The 22,025-nt window shown below is 38.8% G+C and overlaps 1 protein-coding gene across 1 annotated transcript in view; it reads left to right on the top strand.

Annotated features, from left to right (window-relative positions):
* Clvs2 (clavesin 2) overlaps nt 1–22,025 on the top strand; it is a 77,910-nt gene that overhangs the window by 206 nt on the left and 55,679 nt on the right. Inside the window, exons 2-4 of the mRNA XM_052751305.1 lie at nt 95–315; nt 878–1,746; nt 18,609–18,783. Of these exons, the coding sequence (XP_052607265.1) occupies nt 1,358–1,746; nt 18,609–18,783 (564 nt within the window). The 5' untranslated portion in view covers nt 95–315; nt 878–1,357. The remainder of the gene's footprint in view (nt 1–94; nt 316–877; nt 1,747–18,608; nt 18,784–22,025) is intronic.

The following is a 22,025-nucleotide window of genomic DNA, read 5'->3' as shown; positions in this document are numbered from 1 at the left end:
CTTCCTTTCCCGAAGGCGAAAATGGCTGGGCCGGGCGAGGACCTGGGACAGCAGTGGTCCTAGCTCAGCGGGTCCCCACCCTTCCTGCTGACAGGGGCGGCGGGCTGTCCTTGGATGAGGTGGCTGAGGCTGCTGCTCCCTGGCGAATCCTCAGCCGGGGTCGCAGCCACCGGCTCTCTCTCTGCTTGCTCCATCCCTCCGAGAGGAGTTGATGCTGGCATCACCCCGGCCACCGCCACCACCTCCGCGGAAGCCAGTGCTGATGGATGCTGGGGAGTGCCGCATTGCTTAGTGTCCCCGCCTCCGGGTTTGCTGGTAGGAGCTGGCTGCTCTTTCTTCTTTCTGGCTTTGGGGGCGGTGGGGCGACGGGGGGTGGGGGGTGGGGGTTAGCAAAGATAGAGACATTTCTATTTCATTCTCTACAACTCCCTGCACCCACCCTGGTTTTGACATGTATGCTCCCAGAGAGGTCTCCTCCCGTCCTTATCCTCACCCTCCACTCCCTTGGCAAGTGCCCTGAAATAAAGAGATAGACTAGGCAGAAGTTGGGGCGGGGGTGGGGGAGCCCACGCCCGTGTCAACGGTACCCAAAACCCAGCTGGAGCCTTATGAGATCACGGTGTGTGGAAGAGGGCCGGAGGGAAGGGTGCATGCTTTCTGCAGTCTCCCCTAATTGGATCACAATAACCTAAAGTAAAAATCGCCCCAAGATGTCCTGTAAAAATAGCATCTTTGAATAAGCAGAGGGAGAAACAAGCTCCCTTCCCTTCCCTTCTCTCCTTTTCTTTCTGTCAAAGACTCTCCCTCCCCGCCCTGGAGCTCAGCGCTGAAGAGCCACCTTATTATTAATCAGAATTCCCCTCTTTATCCGTGGCAGGCACATCCTTCAGCGGGGACCGCAGCAGCAACTCGGTGCTGGGGCTGAGATGTGCCTGGGGTTTGTTTTCCTTGCATCTTACAAGAGAAGACAGAACCAAGACCCGAAGCGCCCATGCTAAGTGGAATTAGGGGTTCATTCTTTCTTTCTTTCTTTTTTTTTCTTTATTCAGAGAGATAAAGGGCAAGAGGCAGGCTTTCAGGGCCTGCCCAGAGGCCCACTTTTAATGAGAGGCGTTGTTTTTTAGGGGGGCTGGGGTTAGAAGTTTAGATACTCTCCAGAAAAGCTGTGGGGGGAAAAGCAGGAGCAACAGGGTACTTGACTGAACGTGAAGAGGAACCATTTCCTGTACAGGAGAGGAAGCAGACAGCCGCTAGGAGGACTGGGGGCCTGAGTGTGGTGTGGAGGTGGCAAGGGCCAGGTGTGTTGTTGGACACAAAAGGAGAGCTTCAGGGTGGACAGCTTGGGCACAAGGTAACAATGACTCATTTGCAAGCTGGTCTCTCCCCTGAGACCCTGGAGAAAGCTCGCCTGGAACTCAATGAGAACCCAGACACTCTGCACCAGGACATCCAGGAGGTGAGGGACATGGTCATCACTAGGCCAGACATTGGCTTTCTGCGCACCGATGACGCTTTCATCTTACGCTTCTTGCGGGCCCGGAAGTTTCATCACTTCGAGGCTTTCCGCCTCTTGGCCCAATACTTTGAGTATCGGCAACAGAACCTGGATATGTTCAAAAGCTTCAAGGCTACTGACCCTGGCATCAAGCAGGCACTGAAGGATGGCTTTCCTGGGGGCCTGGCCAATCTGGACCACTATGGAAGGAAGATTCTAGTCCTTTTTGCTGCCAACTGGGACCAGAGCAGGTAAAATCTAAAATTTTACTTATGATCTTTTGACCCCTCAGTTTTTTAGAGTTTACTCCGAGGAGTTTTGGGATGTTGCAGCTCCGATGCTTTTGGTTATTTGGATGGAGGCGAAGGGGACACGGGCCTGAGAAATGAGCTTTGGGTCTGCTCCCTGGGAAGAAATTGTATTTTTACTTTTTAAAACTTTCTTCTCTGACATAGTTTCTTCTGTAGCTTTACGTGCTCCCAACCCATATTATTATGCTGAGAACTAAATCACAAAACTGTTAAATAAAACTTCTAAAAATTTTGGGCTTCTAAATCCTCATGTTTAATAATGTGGAGAAAGCGGGGGGGGGGGGAGAATAGAGACAACTTTTTCCTTCTTCATCCTCAAGAAATTCTTAAAGTCAGCTCCTCATCACGATTGTCATTATCGTCTTTCTCCCTCTTACTGACATTTTATCTCCCCCAAACAGCCTGGTGCTTAGCCAAGAACAGGCAGTTTTATTGCTTGGGAAGTTTTCTGCTTGGTGATGTGTAGATGAAGGCGTAATATGATAGGTGTCACTTCAATGAGAAGGAAGAGTTGTACCCTCTTCTGTCGCTGAGCATGCTTAGTGACACTGAAAATAAAGGCTGACTGGTGTGTTTGTGTTCTACACCTGTCTCTAATCTGAAGGGCATGCTTCCTGTCTGATGCGATTGCTCATGTTTTTGAAGTGGGAAACTTTAAGATCCATCAGCTGGTAGACTATGAGCTCGGGTGCTGTTTAGTAGAAGAGAAATAATACTCTTACTTCCTCTACTTTACTGTAGAAAAATGCTGACAGTGACGTTTCTATGTCCTTCACAACTATTTTTCTCAGATGGAAAGACATAAAAATTATAAAAGGCTCTTGGGTAAGGTAGTTTCCATCAAATACAAAGTTAGATATATTTCATAGCATTTATGAAACCAGTTGTTAAGACATTTGGTGTCTTTAGTTCTGTGAATGCTGTCTTTGGATGCATCTGGTTAGTTTAAACTATTTCTGGAGCAATGTAAATGATTTCTGCAGTTAAGGAGAGATCAAATAACTTGAACAGATTCCTCAACAGACTTCTGAGAGTATTAATAGTATGTTAAAATGTAAATGAATATTTTAATAGATTTTCCCTTTTAATTGGTCATATTTTCCTGCAATTCTAGGTTGAAAGGTTCTACTGATTTTTTTCTAGTAAATATAAAGATTAACTGTTATATATATATATATATATATATATATATAATATCTAGTAAATATAAAGACTGTTATTAACTGTGTTAGGAACTCACAGACAGGATTAGCTACAGGATGGGATGAAGTCCCCTTGCTTTGGTGAATCCTATGGCTCTCATATTAATTTTTTTTTTGGGTGCGGAGTTCAGGTAGGAAACTTTAAAGGATTATGCAGTACCAGTCATTGACTACATGTTTTCTGTGAGTGTTTTTTTCTTTTAATGTAAGAAGTTCACCATAGAATTATGCAAACCATTTGTGTCTATCAAAATGTAAAAATTAAGTTGACACAGAATCTCATATTCCTTATATCAGCTGGATTAGAAACATATTCATTGAGCTATGGTGTTACGCTATATTGAAAGTATGGAGACATTTTATATTTAAATATGTCTTGAATCTGTTAGAAGTCTTGAGAGGCAGGTTTCACACACACACACACACACACACACACACACACACACACACAATTGTTTTTTTCTGTAAGTGAACAAATATTATTAACACTTTATAAATCATACCAAAGTGAATGTTACTTGCAGTTCTCACGTGTGTAGGAAGAGTTATTTTGACTATAGGAAATACAATGTGTTTTAGTTGCTTATTGTATGCATTAATAAAAAAGACAGGCTATTAATCATCAAAACTCTCCCTGAAAATCTATAGTGGGAGGGAATTTATTGATTGGCATGTAGAATTATTTTCAATAAGCCAATACAAGATGATAAGTAATAATAAATGCTTGTGCAGTTAAAATTAAAATGAGAAGCCACATTTTATGGACATGTACTATCAGGATCTATACCTCATCCAGAAGGCACAGTGCATCAACAGGAAAAAGATGAACCTGGTTTAGGGATTGTCTAAATTTCAGATATTTTCCTCCTTCTTTGCTCATAAAATAAAATAGTTCATTTTCTTTTCTTACCTATACCAAGCTTCAAATCAACACATACTGATGGGCAGGGACACAGATAAACTGTTCTAAATCTTGGCATTCTCTGGAAGCCTTCATCTTCAGGATATATGATTAAATAGTGCTGTGATCTCTGCCTTAACATGGAAGGGAAGCTGTCTCTCACAGTGCCTGAGCCTCCTCAGGTCATTTCAATCTGGATTTCCTCTTTTGGTTCTAAGTCCTGTGGCTTATCTTACTTGACTCCTGTAGAAGTCTCTGGTACCTTCTCTATATGATACCTTGGTAATAGTGCTCTGTTAGGTGCCCATGTCCCATGCCACATTCTCCTATTCTCCAGCCCTCTCTTGCTCTGTGGTTCAGGTATTTGCACTTCCCTTTCTGTCGTCTTGATAGTCCCAAAGCACCTGAGTTTAATAAGCCTGCATGTCTGAACTTAGCTCTGACCACATCCCTTGAGTTGAACAACTGTTTTTAAAAAGTAATGTTGTTTTAAGGAAAGAACAAGGGGATTGTAAATGACTAAACAGGGAAATTTCAGACATTGAGAAAAATCCACAACCCACATAATTTAAGGGGATAGGGTTTATATACAATTTGCCAAGTACAGAGGTAAAAAGAAAATGTATGGATTTTGAAAAAAAAAAGTCAAGTCTATGGAAAGTTAATCTGGTAACAGAAGCATTTGAACTAGAAAGTAGAGAGACTCAGAAAGAACCCGAGTTGAAATAAAAGTTTCACAGTTTTTACCAAAAAATCTAAGTGGGAACTTAGCTGTGATGAATTTTCTCCTGTACTGTATAAGGAAGAAAAGTTTCGATGTTCCCCAGGACACTGAACCTTTAAGTGTGAGAGGAAAGCATAAATAAAATAGTGACTTTTTCTACTGAGTTACAGCACAAGTTAGTTTGGACTTACTATAAAGAACTAAACCATTTCTCAAAACTTTCCGAGACATGGAGTCATCAAGAAGATTATGTGAAGCATAATACTTGCAGTGTAGCCACTTTATAATAAATCTAATGCAACTCAAAATCCTAAAATGTCCAAGTGATTTTTTTTTTTTTTAATGAACTGCAACAGGCTTAGATGCCATGCGTTTCATCGATCAGGCTATACCTTGGAAGATTCACACAAATTTATCTCCTTTCTTTCAGATCGTCTAACATGATTTTTGCAAATAGAAGTAAACACAAGGAAATTATAAACAATCTGATAGTCACACTGCATCATTGGTTGTTCTTGGACCCCAGATATCACACGCTTCACGTGCTTCTGCGATGATAGTGCCTTGCTTAGGACTGGTAGATAAATTCAATTTTCTTCACCAGATTTTGTCAAAAGTCTGGGACATTGGTCCATGGAACTAAAAGAGATAGCTTCTTGAAGAAATGAAGCTTAGAATAAAAAGGGAAAGCATTTTAGGCCTCAGATGATAAGAGCAAATATCTGAGAAGTTGGACTCCATAGATAAAAGCTGTGGAGATGGCTCAGTATGTAAGAGCACTAGCCACAAAAGCAAGGTAACTTACGTTCAAATTCTAGAACCCATGTAAAAGCTAGACACACAGCCTGTGCCTCTGCAATCCCAGGGCTCTTATTTGTAAGAATATGATGCAGGAGAATCCTTGGAAACTCATGGGTCAGCTTGTTGTACACAGTGGCAAAACTACAGATACCCTGTTTCAAACAAGATGGAAGATGAGGCCTGGCACCCAAAGTTGGTAACTCTGACCTCTACTTGTGTCTGTATAGTGTACATCTCACTTACATGTACACAGAGGGGGGCACTCCATGCATGGACAAGTAACTGTTACTGGAGATACTCATGAGTGAAGTTTTGTCATGTGAAATAGAAGATGACATATTCGGAGTTGGCTTGTGTATTGCCGATGAGCCCACTACTAATACTTTTGTAGATGGCAACAAGCTTGCAGGGCTGTTCTTTATATCCCAAACAGTCATTTATCTGGAACCCAGCTTACAGTCGTTAGAAAACAATTCAATGTAACTACAATTTAAACAATTTTTATAATTGTGGTAACTCAGAGTGTGCTAACCATTCTGTTCTTGTTTTGCCACAATGATTGACTATCGCATACAGTATTCAAGTTTTGGAAGTGGTAGACAGCAGACTGTTCAGATATGGCTTTGATCTTCTAAATTTTCCAGAAATTTGTCTATTATTCTTGCACATTTATTGGTATTGTATAGCTTTTTCTTAGAAAAGAAACAATGTCAATGGACAGCTGTTTGTGGCTTCTCTTCAATTTATGACCATGCTCCTTTTTTTCCAAAGAGTGAGGTCAACAAAATGCAGATTGCTCAGTCACCTAACACTTAAAAAAAAAAAAAAAAAAAAAACAGCCTCAGAGCACACCAGCTTGATTAAGTGCCAGGTGCAATGATTTGCTCTTCCTTAAAGTCCTCTAAAAGATGTAAGTTGAAGAAAAACAAAAATGAGTATGTATAGATTGAAATAGTCCTGGGCAATTAGCCAGATAAGTAGGGAGACATGCTTATAGCAATCCTTAAAAAAAAAAGGCTCAATGGTTTGTTCTGATTTTAAAAGACTTCCTTTCGCAGATTACTGGAATGTTCTCAGCTGAGACATTATTGTCAAGTGTAGTGCAGACAAGGCACCTTCACCAGTTGGAAGGCACTGCTGTATGATGTTATGGGTGGGCTTTGACTAGGTTGAGGCTAGCAATGGTTGATGGGCATTACATGGGATTTCTGTCCTGAAAGAACTCCCATAACTGTAAAGAAGTTCTCTCAACAGCATTCTCGGAACAGCAACTGATGCCAAACAAAGGTACAGACCATGGAAAACTGAAGGTGATATAAAAAGCTGTCTTGGAAAATGTAAGGTGACAGATTCCTGAAAAAAAAAAATAGGACAGTGTCTTAAAACTGGGCCAATTATTCAGCAACTAGTGAAATAATACTAAAATAGCAGCAAACACAAGAGAAGCCACCCTTGCTAGCATGCTGACTAGGTTTGATTCAGGCTCTTCCCATGTTACAAATAAGCAGCTTTAAACAAAGTTGAAGAGTAGCAAAGGACTTAAGTTACTACAGGTTGACTCACATGAAATATTGAAAGGTGTATCAACACATAGTACCTAGGCAGGTTTTGTTTATTAAATGAATGAATGCCTTCCATTTGGGAAAACAAAGATTGAGCTCCTTTAACATTGCCTGGAATGGATACATAATTTCACTATTATAACGAGCAGTGTTAACAGAATGAGGAAAATCTATTCTGATCTATTATGTCCTTATGATAGTAAGCAACAAAGTGAGTTATTAATATTTCATTCAATTTGATTTAAAAATTATTTCTGTCAGCTATTTGCTTTTTATCTAAAAATGTATAAGTATTAAGGACCAAGTATAATCATATATCATTTGCTTTGTAATGTTAAGGGGCATAGAGCATTTCTGGAACAAAAAGTGAAAATCCAAAGAACTAACCACCAGTTGGGCCTCAAATATTTGATGAAGATACTATAGACTACTGTTAGAACTGGGGGCATCAGAGCAGCTGTGAACTACTCAGTTTGTGTAGGGAAAAATCACCTATCTAGATAATTAAATTTATTCTTATTGTTCCCATCCACCCATCCATCCATCCATCCATCCATCCATCCATCCATCCATCCATCCATCCATTCAAAAACACTTCTGCATCTTGTATCCACTAGTTTATGAACTTTCCCTGGTTTCCTTTGACTGGTATGTGGATTAGTCAGTTCCTTTTGTGTATAGATAGTTGCCAACATAAATCAGCCTTAATACTTATTGGTGAAATTATTAAGGCCACTTCATGTAATTAAAAGGGAGGTTTATTTTGTGGGGTAACTTACAAGTAAAGGGATAGTTTACAGGGTCTGGGAAAGGTCTGGTGCAGTCTGGCGGTGTTCTCTGGAGAATTCTGCTCAGTCTACCTCCAGCATCCAGGGACCAAGAGAGTCTGTGCATCCAGATCTCGGGTCTTCAGGGTCCTCCCTTGGCCTCACCTTGTAGGCGTGACAGTTACCGAAGCCTCAATGGGGTTGGAACTTCCAGATCAAAGCTGGAATGGCTGCCTACTACAAATACTTAAAAAAAAATTCATTTGTGATTTAAAAAAAAATCTTGCTTAAACTTCAGATTATAGAGAAAAAGGAGAACAAAAGGCTAAGGTGAGAAAGAAATGTTCTGAAAGCAAAATCTGCTTGTAGCAAGTGACATTTGCTTAGAGTAGCTGGTCCTGAAACTTAGGCTTCCGGATGTGCTTCTGTTTTCTCCAGCATGAATCTGCTTTATTTTATGTTGCTACAGGTGGATTTTTTTTTCCATTTTTTTCTCCATAGACTGGAATTTTATCTGTGGCTGTCTCATTCCAGTGGTTCTGCTGTTCTTACCTACATGCACCAAATGACTGAGGCAGCTGATAATGGGCTTGGAGACAGAAGCCCAGCAGACGAAAATAAGAATTTCCATTTCTTCCAGGGCTTGTAGACCGAGGCACTTCCATCCTGCCTCCTTTGAGTGTGCTACTGGTTTTCCTCTACCAAATCCCCTACTCAATGGGAAGGTGCCATGTTGTACTGACTTCCTGATCTCCTATCATCTCGCACATACATGCCATCAAGACACAACAATGCAGATCAACTTCATTAAACTGTGTTCTAGGTATAAGACACCAAAGGAAGTGGAAAGAACTTTGGTAGTGGTGTCAGAAAGATGCTGGCTTCTAACTTAGGCTCCCCTCTTTCTTCCCATGAAGATTCTGAGGAAACTTTAAATGCTCTGAGACCCATATTCTCCTCTGCAAAATAATGGGCTCAAACCTGTGCTGAGACTTCATTATTACGTCAAGATTAAAATAATATATTTGAAATTGCTTTGAAAATCTTAAGTATTACCCAGATAGAAGTATTATTATTATTATTAATCATTATTATCATGTATGGTAATAAAAACGTCTAGATGGGTTCATCAGCTTTAGCACTAATGATACGCTGCAGCTTCAATAAAGCCAATTCTTTGCCTTTGTTTCAACCTCAAGCACCTTTCTAACAGGAAATGCTTTCAACATTAGAAAAATGTGGTTTAATGAAAACTGAGAGGTTGGACTAGCCTTAATGAAGGGTTTAATAATGGCTGATTGATTTAGTGACAAAGGGAAATTGCTGGCTGTTGTGCTGTTCAGTGTGATACCAAGATGCTAGCATGTATTTCCCCTGTGATACTGAAAAGGTTCGAAAGTAGAGGACACAACCCATTTGCCATTTTAGTTGGTCTTTGCACCGAAGGAAAGGCTGCTGTGGACTCTAGGAGGGAAACCACAAAAAATTCCTTGGCAATAGAGGCAGAAAAAGAAGCTTACTTGGTCACTTTGAGTGCTTTTGAGAAGCACCTTTCGGAATTCACATCCTGTAATTAACTTCTTTAATTAAAAAAAAAGTCAAAGTTTCATTTTTCTTCCCTACTAAGCAACATTATATAACTCTTTATTTCCTATTTAGGTATCTTTTCATTTTGTCCTTTGGAGTGAGAGGGAAACCTGAAGTGAATGATATAAACCAAATATTCACACCAAAATAATGGCAGCTTGTTTTCTTCTGTATGGGAGATACAAACAGTGTATTTGTATCCTCTGGAAATAATTTGATTTTTGCCTAGAAGATGAGAGGACTGAGTGTGCAGGGCCTGTTGCTGTTGTACTGATGACAGAAAGTAGTATCATATTGAAAAACACAGCTCCAATGGTAAGATTAGATATCTGAGGTTCAAAGGCAAACCGGGATTTCTTGTGAGATGTAGATTTGTAGTGGAGAAGGCCGCCAATGTCTCAAATAGATGGAGACAAGCTCACATAGCAGAGCGTGCTGGAGGTGACAAGGGTAGAATTTAAGGAAAACGAAAAGCAGTGGCATCTCCAATAGATTGAAGAGAAGGAAGAGCAAAGAAAAACACCAGTGTTTTGGGGTACATTTCTTGTGATAAAATCTCAAGTGTCTGGAGTGAGCTTGCTATATGTGAGTCTGTAAGGTAAGAAGTAGTATTTTTTTTAAGGACATGGTGAGATTTTTGGAAGAACTATGGGTGATTAGTGTTACATGCGGGTGTCAAGAAGACCAATTTTACAAAAGAGAGTAGGTAAGCTGTCTGGAAGAGAAAGAAAGAAGGTCAAACAAAAAAGAGGCAGGGTGGCACTTTATTAGGTAATGGAGATAGGGCTCTAGTGGAAAGGAGTCACTGGATACCAAAGATACATGAATATAGAGAGAAAGGGAGAATTGGGTTTTGGTGAATAAATGTAGAGGGAAAAGGAAATTTAACAAGGTGTTATTCATTAAGTGCTTGATGCAGGCGATCCCAGAGGGAAAGTTGGTTTGGGTGACACAGGAGTGAGTTCCCCTGATATGCAATAATTCAGTTAAAAGGGTACCGAAGTGCTGGTATTTTCATAGCTACTGGGAAGATGGGATGTATCTCAGGAGTGACCCTGGCTCTGGGCCCACCAGTCGGGCGTTACCTACTATCTTGGCCAAAGGTACAAACACATGACTGTGGAAGCTTGTGAGACACCTCATGAGGAAAGCAGGAGACCAAATTCGACTTCCACATTAGGGATACTGGAGGAAGGAGTGGAGGAAAAACTAAAACACTGTCTAGAAAAGTGGGACAAGAAAGAGTTCAGTCTCAGCAGCAAAGATTATTGTAAACATTCTTCTTGTTTTCATTACAGGCCAAGCACCGCTAAATGTGCTACATTTCATTTATTTCATTTTTATCCTTATAAAATTTTTGTTACACTGAGACTATATGCCCCAAAGGTCCAAACATCAAGTGTAGAGTGAGTGAATGTACAAAGAAAAAAAGTATCTGCAGGAATCACAGAAGTTAGTACCTAAGTGTGGAGTCTGTGGTAGGCACAAAGCTACACGTTTTACGTTCTGTCCTATGAGGTCAATGGTATTATCTCTGACTTTGAAAAAGGAAGTGAAAACTTAATGATATTCAGCAACTTCTTCAGTGCACAAAGGGAAGCTGGGATTAGAGAAATAAATAACAGTCCCTACTTTGATTTTTGTATTTTGTATGGCCATAAGTTTTACATTAAGACATTAAGTTAAATAAAAATGATCCCAACTTATGAGTTGAGGGATTTATTACACTCTGTAAGGAAGACTGATTTTTACAAATGATGGACTTCAAGAGGGGTTCAATACTTTCTGACTACATAGTGAATAGGAAGTAGCTATGGCTGTCAATGATTTTTTAAAAAACATATTATGGAAGGTTTAATTTCCTTTGAGAGCAATGGTTTACATGGTATGCTGCCCTTTGTTAAAAATCACGATTTCCTCTTACTATGTGTTCTGCATCTTTCTTTCAACTGATTCAAGCCTTGGTGTATGCTATTTTGGGAAGCACAGTTGGTCGTCATGAGCTGCAACAGTGTGATAGGTTTTATTCATGACTCTTTCCTAGTACACAAGAGATGAACTGCAGTGGCCATTCATCTTGGGTCTACACCCCAGATATGAACATGTGAAACATTTCATTTTAGTGGTCTTCAATAAAAAAAAACATCATCTGAAAGTTATTTTAAAAAGAAAATGATGGGAAGATATCTGAAGAGATGATTTTTTTTTTAAAGTAGAGGTTATGCCTCTGTGGATGGTATTTTACAGGCAGTGGCAGGAGCCTGTGTAATAATGTTCTGTTAAGCAAGAGCCTGCTGAGTTGCTAATGGTGAGAATATGACATGTTTGACAACAGAAGGCCAGAGGAAGTCAGGAGTGTTTTTGGCCTGCCCTCTGAATGCAGTTAGCTTGGAACCTTTTAATGTTTCTTTTCTCAAACTTAAAAATTAAGATGATTTATTTATATCAGACCATTTAGTTACCTTTTTGGAGTAAGACATTGAGTATCTTTTAAAAGGTTAGATTTCCTCTTGAAAATTCTCCAATCCAGAGTCACTTCCTCTTTATGCTGTGATTTGCCTTATTTTCTCCCTTAGGAATAATGAAGTGTATAAATCTCTTGATTTTGACACAGTTTTGAAGGACCATGCTCCAAGTATATTTTTTGAAACAAATTGTCTTTTGGTTCATCCTTACTGGGTCCATGATTGATTTTTTCACTACATATAAATTCATTGCCCCCTTGTAGCATACTTCAGATTTAAAATACATTTTATAATGTTTTCATATCAATGATATTTGAGATTCTTATGGGTAATGCAAGGATAAATCATCCCCATGAGGGAATATCCAAATTAGGCTTTTGTGAATTTAAATTTTTCTTTAACATGGTTTTATCGTGAATTTCAGAAATTAAAAACAATTTTTTGAAAAGGTGCCCAGTTTTGACCTAAAATATATCCTTTCTACTCTAACTTGCTCATTTCTGCAGGCTTACAAGCTCCAGCTCAGAACACTATTGGAACATTATGTTTAGAGTGAATGTGGGACAGCCACAGAGTAGTATCAAAAACAGCTGGGCACATTTCACAGATTCAAGGCACGTTCCACAGATCCAAGGGACATAAGCTCTAGAAGTTTTCAACTCTCCACAAAGTTTTCTGATTTTAGGGACTGGCAGGATGGGTCAAGGCTCAAGGGTACTTTCCACTCAACCTGACGTTTGAATTTGACCCCTGGAACCCTGTGGGTGGAAGGAAAAAAACTGACTTCCAAAGATTGTTCTCTGACCTCCACATAAACTCTAGCATGTGCACACCTGTACCCATTCTGCCCCAAACAAATAAACAAGTGTAATAATTTTGATTAGTTTTATTATCTTATATTTTCAGAGGAATATTTTTAAAATTTTTACACTGAGGCCTATAGCAACCTGGATACATTCCAGATAGTTGAGAATAATCTTTTGATGATTATTTTTTATAAAAGTAAAGAGTCTAACTTAAGATCATTCTTTTTTAATGCTTTTTTTGGAAATTATGAGCATGTGTATAATGAATTTTCTCTCCCCTTACCTCCCACCTTCTCTTATCCCCCCATCTCTATTAACTCTCTCGTATCCCTTTCAGTCCCATTCCCAGATTTATGTATTTATGTTTTGTTTTGTGACTCACCAAGTTTAACCAGATGTGTTTATATAATCGTATTGGTTTGGAACTACCACTGGAGCCTGGTTGGTTCACCAGTGACACACAACTGAGGATGACTCCATCCCTCCCAGATCAATTAGGAGCTAGTTCAACAGTGAGAGGCCAGAATGCCTTAGCCCTCTCCCAATCGATCCCTAACTGTGGGCAGACCCATTCTTGGGTGACAGACCCATTCTTGGGTGATTTAGTGCAAACAAGTGCACCTGCTGTAACGACCTGAGTTCAATGGCTGTGTTCTTCTCAGAAGATATACTTCCACATCTTCTGGCTCTTACTTTCTTCCTTTTGCTTCTTCCACAATGTTCCCTGGGCCATGGTGAAGGCAGTTACATTGTAGATAGAAAATATGTCTTGTTCAAGCCTGGGCACTTGACCTTATTGTCAGATCCCTGAGAGTCTCTGAGTCTGTGTATTCACAACTATTGGTTGGAATGAGAGGTTTCTCTAACCAGGGCTTGGAGTAGTATTTGGAAGGTAGTTTGATGCTGTCAATTTAGCTAGCAAAAAGAATTAAATAGATCCCTAGGGCCTACGGCACCTACCCCTACCCCATCTTGCCAGCTGTTGATTTTTGACTAGGGTTATGGTACCAGGCATGGATTCCCTCAAGTGGACAAAGCCTTAAAGTAAGTCAGAGAGTGAGTGGTTGCCTATCTCCTCAGCAGTCATGCATGTTACCGGTGCACAAGAGTGCTTATCTTACCTTGCAGGTTGGCATTGTATGTAAGACTGTTGATGCCTTTTCTTTTCTGGTACCCTGAATGGCACCTTCCGGTGCTATGAAAGCTAGCCACTAGGGGGAAGCTTCCACCTCAGTGCCAATCTGGTGTCTTTAATTCTTAAAATCAAGGTATGTGGTGTCTTCAGCAATAGACTCTTATTGAGTTCTGGTGGGAAAAGCCAGAGAAACAGGAGCAACTCTCAATTATTTTGTTGTTCTATGGGGGCCACCCAGACCAAGAACTCCTAAAGAGGATTTCAAACCCTGACACTGGGATTTCATTTAATAATAACCTATAGCTTCTAGGAGCGGCAGTGGCCAGCCATGTGGGACATGTGCCTTCAAATTTGTTTTTTAAAAAATGTACTTTTAATTGATTTACAAGATAGTAGTTTCCCATATGACCACGTCATACATCTTTGGGTGTAGTCGACCCTCTTCCTACCCCCGGTCTCCCTTATGCAGTATTCCTCTTGTTGCTTAAACCTTTCCAGGACTGGTGTTCTCCCTCTCTACTTTCGTATTACCATTATTCTACTATCTCCCCCCACACCCCCACCCCTGAAAATGGCTTCTTTCTAGCTTCCTAGTTTCTAGGGGAACTTCAAGTTGAATAAACGAAATCAGAAATTTGAAGCTAGGATTTACATGTGAGAGTGAAATGTGGTGTTTGTGTCTCTGGGCTACTTCAATCAGTGTAAGTTTTACTGTTTCATCTATTTACCTGCCAATTCCATGACGTCATTTTCCTGTACAGCTGAATAAAACTTCATGGTGTAGGTACCACATTTTCTTTGCCTGCTCATTAGTTGATGAGTATCTAGGCCGATTCCGTTTCCTAGCTGCTGTGAATAGAAAAAAAAAAATGGATGCAGATGAGCATCTGTCTCTGCAGTAGAGTCCTTTGGTTATACACTCAGGAGTGGAATAGCTGTATCATAAATAGTTTCATTTCTAGTTTTCTGAGAAATCTCCATGTTGATTTCCATAGTGGATACACCAGTTTACACTCCCACAAACAGTGAGTAATTAATTGTTCTTCTCCGCACACCTTCTCCAGTTTTGTTTGTCATTTGATTTGATTTCTTGATAATAATCATTCTGTCATGGGAGAGATAGAAACTCAAAGTAGTTTTAATTTTCATTCCCTTGATGATTAAGGATTGAACATTTTCAAAACGTTTATTAGCTATTTGTATCTCATTTCTTTGAGACCTCTTTCCTCAGATCTATAGCCTGCTTTTGACTTGGTTGTTTGTTTTCTTCATGTTTTATGTTTCTTTTTTTGTGATTTTTCAATAATATTAGTTCTCTGTCCAAGGGTATATGGGAAAAAATTTCCCTCATTCTGTAAGCTGTTTTTTTTTTTTTTTTACTCAAGTGACTGTTTTCTTTGCTGTATAGAAGCTGATTTGGAGTTAGTTTTTAATGAAGGTGAGAGATAAAGGTCTAGTTTAATTCTTATACATGTAGACATCATCCAGTTTTCCCAACATTATTTGTTGAGGATGCTGTATTTTCTCCAATGTGTATTTTTGTTCTTTAAAAAAAAAACAAAAAACCAAATAAACAAAAAGCAATCAGTGGATGAGTGAACTTAGATATGAATTTTCTATTCTATTTCATTGATATACATGTCTCTTTCTGTGTGATCACCGCACTGCTTTTATTATTATTATTTTATGTATGCTTCTAGCATCATTCTTTTTTCTTAGGATCATATTGGATGTACAGTTCTTTTGTGTTTACATATGAATTTGAAGATTTTTTTTCTAGTTCTGTGAAGAATGGCATGGCTATTTTGATTGGGATTGCATTGAATCTATACATTGCTTTTTGTAAGCTGGTCATCTTTGTAATGTCAATTCGACTACTCTGTCAGCATAGAAGGTTTTTGCATCTTTAGTGTCTAACTTAATTTCTTTCTTTCAAATATTTAAAATTTTTCTTGCTTAGTTTTGCTCCAAGCTTTTTTCCCCTTTTATTGAAAATAGATTTTTTTTCATAGAATATATTCTGATTACGGTTTAGCCTGTCCCTAATCCTCTCAGTTCCTCCCCACCACTCCTCCCATCCAGAGCCAGAAGGATGGAGAACAAGAAGGGAACAAGGCCTTCGAAACACAGTTTGAATGATGCATACTCAAACTCACAGAGATGGAGGCAGCATGCTCAGAGCCTGCAGGAAGCTGCACCAGATGGGGTCCAAGAACGGAAAGGAGATGTGAATACATGCCCCTATCTCTAACTCGAAATACTATATCTAGTTGAAAACCACTTGCAAATAAAAATTAGTTTTCTCCAAGGAAGGCTTACTGGGGAAATAAACTAATCTCTCTCTCTCTCTCTCTCTCTCTCTCTCTCTCTCTCTCTCTCTCTCTCTCTCTCTCTCTCTGAGACAGGGTTTGCTCTGTGTAGTTCCCTCCTGGCTCTGCCTCCCAAGTGCTGGGATTAAAGGCGTGTGCCACCACCACCTGGTGAAATAAACTACTCTCATGTTGGACAGTAGATGGCTAACACAAAATGAACTCAACAGCATAGTTGAAAAAGTTATAAGTTCTTTGTCTCATAATGCTGAGTTAAAGCATTTCTTTAAACCTTACAAGTCCTTGGTATATCTATTGAGGCTTCAGGTTTTGTTTTTCTGGGATTCCTGTGTGTTTAAATGTGTGTGTGTTCTGCATCTACATATATATATTTCTTGTGCTTTTTTTCTTTGGCTCTTTTTCTTCTGTTTGTTATGTCCTGCTCTGATTTGCATGTTTTTGCTTTATTGTATTATTATTCCTTAGATGCCTTTTTGTTTCTAATGAAAGACAGAAATAGTGTGTTATTGTTTTGTTTGTTTGTTCATTTTGTTTTACTTTATTTTTCTCTATTATGAATGAGAGCAGTTCCCCAATTTCTCATTCAATGTGTTTGGCCTTGGTGTGTAGAAAGGCTACTAATTTTTGTTTTAATTTTGTATCCTGAGATGTTGCTGAAAGTTTAGTGACTTCTAGAAGTTTTCTGGTGGACTCATTACACATTTTAAGTACAGCATCAAATTACTGGCAGGCAGGGAGGGTTTGACTTGCTTTCCTATTTGTATCCTTTTTATTTCCTTTTTACCTTATTGCTTGAGCTGAGACTTATCACACTCTATTGAATAGGAGGGCAGCAGTGTGAATAAAGCCCCGTGTTGCTCCTTCTTTAAATGGACTGCATCAATTTATTCTCCATTTAGCATGCTGTTAGTATGGGCTTGTCATACATTACCTTTATTTTGTTGTGGTAAACATTCTCTAAACCAATCCTCTCTAGGACTTTTACTGTGAAATGATGTTGGATTTCGTCAAAGACCTTTTCTGCATTTGTTAAGATGAGCATGCGATTTCTGTTTTTAAGTCCACTGATATGATTTATTACACTTACTTGTTTGCCTGTCTTCTGGGATAAAACCAGAATCATAATTTTGTTTTTCTGTGGTCCTCATCTCCAGTGAAATATATAGTACCAACTTTTCATAAGCTTACCTCTAAAAACACTTCTCAAAGTTGCCATTTGATGCCTCCTTTTACCTTCTTCGCTGAGACAGTGTCTTCACCTCGAGTCACTGTCCTTGCACTCGTCTCTGATTCTGTTTTACAGGGATGTGTGCACCTACTGGGTTTCTGGACTGTGTCACGGCACTGGGCTAAGTACAAGGCAGTAAAGCTAAAGATCCTAATCCTTAAATCTAGATAGCTTAGTTTATCATAGAGGTATGGTATTGCTTAGCCTTTCCCCTTTTGTTTTTATTTATTGTTTTCTAATTCCATTTCTCCTATGTTCTATTTTTTTTTATATTTAGTGAGAGAAACACAGTAGAAACAATTAAGGACTTGGGATTTTTATACATAGCTCTCTCATACAGTGTTCTGGTTTGTTGGGTGAGATTCTGAATCCTATTTTCAAATTTTTCAAGTACACTTGTCTCCAAGTGTCTTTGGGCATTGGTTTTCAGCTTTCTACATAGACACCAAAATTTGAAGATGTTTAAGACTGTTTCTAAAATGGCAGTGTACTTGTATATATTTTCTATGCTTCCTATCTGTAGCTTAGTGTCTCTATTAAAGTATCTCTTGATGACTTACAATGTCTAATAAAGTACAAAAGCTATGCAAATGATTGTATTTATTGGATAATAAAAAGTTCCCATACATGTTCATGGTTTACACATTTACAAAATGTATTTGATTCTCAGTTGGTTAAAGGCTCAGATGCATGGATGGCCTAGAGGAAAATAAAAATACTACACAATTTTAAACATGCTGTAATATTTTCAAAAGCACTGTTATTTGTTTGGGTAGAATATATGCTTCCTTTCTTAAAGTTTATTTTTATTATTTTAAATTATGTATTTTTAATTGGGGGGGCAGTATGTACACATCCGTGCAGTACCCACAGAGGTAAGAGGCATTGGATTCCTCTAGAAATAAAGTTACAGCAGACTGTAAGCCACTGGACATGGGTGTTGGGAACTCAACTTAGCTGTTGTGCAAGCGAAGTGCATGACCATAACACTCTTAGCTGTTGAACCACTGCCACAGTCTCTGCCTGCTAATTTCTACTTTGTTCTCATGGCCCATTCCAAGTCCCTCTCTTCTTAAAACCATAACAGAAATCATTTCTGGGAAAATTTTGAGATCTTTTAAAGAGAATCTTTAGTTTGCTAAAAGATCAGTCAACCAAACAAATAAACAACACACCCCCCCAAATAAACATGTCCCCCAAACTCCATCTAAATACAAAACCTCAATAATTTTTACCCAGGTGGCTATAAAAAGTGGTTGTTAGCTTCACATTAATGCTTCTCTGTTGCTAACAGGTACACACTGGTGGATATTTTGCGTGCCATCTTACTTTCTTTAGAAGCCATGATTGAAGATCCAGAGCTTCAAGTAAATGGATTTGTTTTGATCATAGACTGGAGTAACTTTACCTTCAAGCAAGCTTCTAAGCTTACACCAAGCATGCTTCGACTTGCCATTGAAGGCCTTCAGGTAAGAATATGCTGATATCATTTCCTTGTCTCCTGTATTTTACTTGTCTAATATGTTAGAATATGGGATGTCTTATGGAATAATGAAAACAAAACCCAAAAGGGTATAGGTGTATTTTAGCACAAATCTTAAAGATAATAATGGACCAAAAGATTGAACAAGGAAAGCACAAGGATGGGGCAGGAGAGGTCTGTGATTTGTGAAAGGAGCCTGCTCTAAGTCTACACATAAGTGCTAGGGTTGAATGGAAAATTTATCTTGATAGCCAGAACATGCATTGGTTTTGATGTATTAGTATTTAGGCTTGTTTTTTTTTTGTTTCATTTCATTTTCTGTGATGTTAGCAAATTAACAAAATTTTACTTAATGACTCATTTAAGCTAGTGTATTTGAGACTGAATCATGTGGTCTTGTATATAATTAATAATCAATGACTTTACTGCTCCTTAAGGTATAGAAATCTTTGTTTTGAAATATTTCTTTATATATAATAGGAGTTATTGCTTTTTTTCTCTTTGTCAGTAAAGGGGTGGTAATATGGAAGTTGTGCAGCAATAGTGCATCTTCTAGGGAATAATATTAAACTTGTTGGGAATTATAAAGTGGGAAATGAGTTCTTATGCATGCCTTTCATAATCTTGCCATTGGTAAGTTCTTCTTAACTTTCTGCTCGCTCTTTCTCTCTACTATATTCTACTTGCATAATTTGTGGAACTGGTTTTGAGCTCCTAGAACATTTATAAGTTCACTAAAATGATATTATTCAGTATTTATTACCTGTATTCCCAAAACATATTCTAGAAGTATGCACGTTAACACTTTTATCAATCAGAATGTCTCTTACTTTAAAATAACAAATTATATACTTAATGTTCCCTTAGGAAAGATGCTACATTTTCTTTAAATGGTAAATAAACCAAATGATATATATATATATCATTCCATCCTTGCTGATGTCTGCAGGCAACTAAATTGATGACCACAGACCTCTTAACAATAGGTGCCTCCTCCAGGCTGCCAGACATCTTAATCAAATTTAGTTCACAGTTTATGGCCTGCCTTTGTACTGAATAAGGCACACTGATCTCCACATAGGTTTTTCCTGCAGCAAGCGTCCTGACTTGCTCTTGGTGAGTCAGCTTTGCTGATGACTTATCCTCTTATAACTCCATAGAGACAGTTAATAAGAACCGAGAAAGGGCAAGGATAATGCATGTTGTACAATGAGCATGTCATGCATTCTGCCATTTTCTGGCAATCCATAAAGTGCTCTTCAACTTTCAAAAAAAACTGATTATCACCAACTATCACTTAACACAGAATGATCACCTTACCAGTTATTATCTCTACTTAGCTAGGTCTCATTTTTTATTTATATGGAAGCTGGAGTAGGCTTTCTGTTGTAGGAAAGATGGAGAACCCATCTACATCCAACACATGTTGCATGGGAGCCCCTTCATAAGTTATTGCTGGAAAACAAACAAGGATTTAAAGGAAGTTCTTGTTGTGAGTATTGTCAGAGCTTTAAGTGCTTGGTGTGAACCTGGCAGGAGCTACAGTAAGCCAGATTAAAATTTTGTTTGCGTTTAGAGTAGGAAATAATCTCTATTCCCTGCAGAGGCTTTACTGTGCATATGGGGCTTCCTTTTCTTTATTCCCCATAAACTACTCAGTCACCTATTTTTCCCCAAATGTCAACATGGTGAACAGGCCTAAAACCTCCAGATTGACAACCAGGAAATGCTTAAAAGACAGGAGATCTTCCTGGGAATATGTTTGACACATGTATTAGTTACTGTTCTGCTGCTGAGATAAAACATCATGACCAAGGCACATATGGGAGAAAGAGTTTATATGGTTTATAATTTCCAGGGGGTTAAAAGTCTATGATGGTAGAATGCAGGCATGGTGGCTTGAGCAGGAAGTTAAGAACTCACATCTTGAACTATAAACATAAGCAGAGAGAAAAGTAGAAATTACGAGTCTTTAAATTTTCAATAATAAATTTTTGGAGCCTATTACCTATTGTGGGACACCTTGCACAGCCTTGATGCATGGGGAGGGGCTTGGACTTGCCTCAACTGAATGTACCAAGCTTTGCTGACTCCCCATGGGAGGCCTTCCCTTTTTGGAGGAGGGGATGGGGGTAGATTGCGGGAGGGAAGACTGGGGGAGGGGAGGAGAAGGGATGAGAGGGGGATGTGTGGTTGGTATGTAAAATGAATAAAAAATTTCTTAATAAAGACAAAAATTCCTTCCTGAAATCCTCAATAATAAATTCTCAATAGAAGACACTCCTCCTCCCACAAGACAACACCCCCTAAACCTAACCAAACAACCCTACCAACTGAGGTCAAATATGCAGACATCTGAGCCTATGGGGAGGAGCTTGAACCACCACACAGGTTACTGAACTTTAACTCCAAGTTATCTTCAGTTCATATCGATTGTTTCTTGAATCTGTGTCTATACAACTACCTCTAAAACACTGCTGATTCTGCACCCTTAGATTGCTAAAAGTTTTCCATTATGACACACTTAAGTTAGTCTCACGGCGAAGTAATAAAATCTGACTTTTAAAATTAAGTCTCTGGTTTAGCCTGAATTTACTATGTGGAAAAAAAACTGTTAATGAACATTGTTATATATTCCAATCAGGATATAATATGAACAATTTTCAAGATAAACATGAGTTGGAAGCCTGTTTGAAATAAAGACACTATGTCAGGCTGCTATCGTGACAACCATGAGAACCAAGAGTACCAACAGTACCACAGATGTAACCCCCTTCCCCCAACTAAACCACTCAAAGCAGTTAAGAAATCTGAACGGTTTTAGTTACTCAGCAACAGTATACCCTAATTCTGCGATATGTGACTTTTACTTAGATTAATATAAATAATAGTCCAAGATGTTGAACCCGAAATAAGAAAGGCTACCAGTGAGCCTAATGGAAGACGGGAAGCTAATTTTAATGAAGACTTTTATGAATGGATGCTATTGTTTTGAAGAGGTCCTGTCTCCCTTCTTTTTTAGTCATCTATGTAATTTGTCTTTATATAACCAGCCCCCCCTTTTCTTCTGAAGCAAACTAATTTGGGTGACCTCGATAGAGTTAGTATCTCATCCTTACTTTATACAGATATATGGGAAGTACTATAGGTCTGCCTGTGTACTGTGACCTACAGTTAAAGGTCAACTGAGAGACCATATGAAAGGATGGATGCAGGAGTCAAAAAGAA

The sequence above is a fragment of the Peromyscus californicus genome, unplaced genomic scaffold, assembly GCF_007827085.1.
Source record: "Peromyscus californicus insignis strain IS unplaced genomic scaffold, ASM782708v3 Scaffold_22__1_contigs__length_63687245, whole genome shotgun sequence".
NCBI lineage: Eukaryota > Metazoa > Chordata > Mammalia > Rodentia > Cricetidae > Peromyscus > Peromyscus californicus.
Note: the sequence above shows the minus strand (reverse complement) of the source record. Positions and strands in the feature narration are given on the sequence as shown.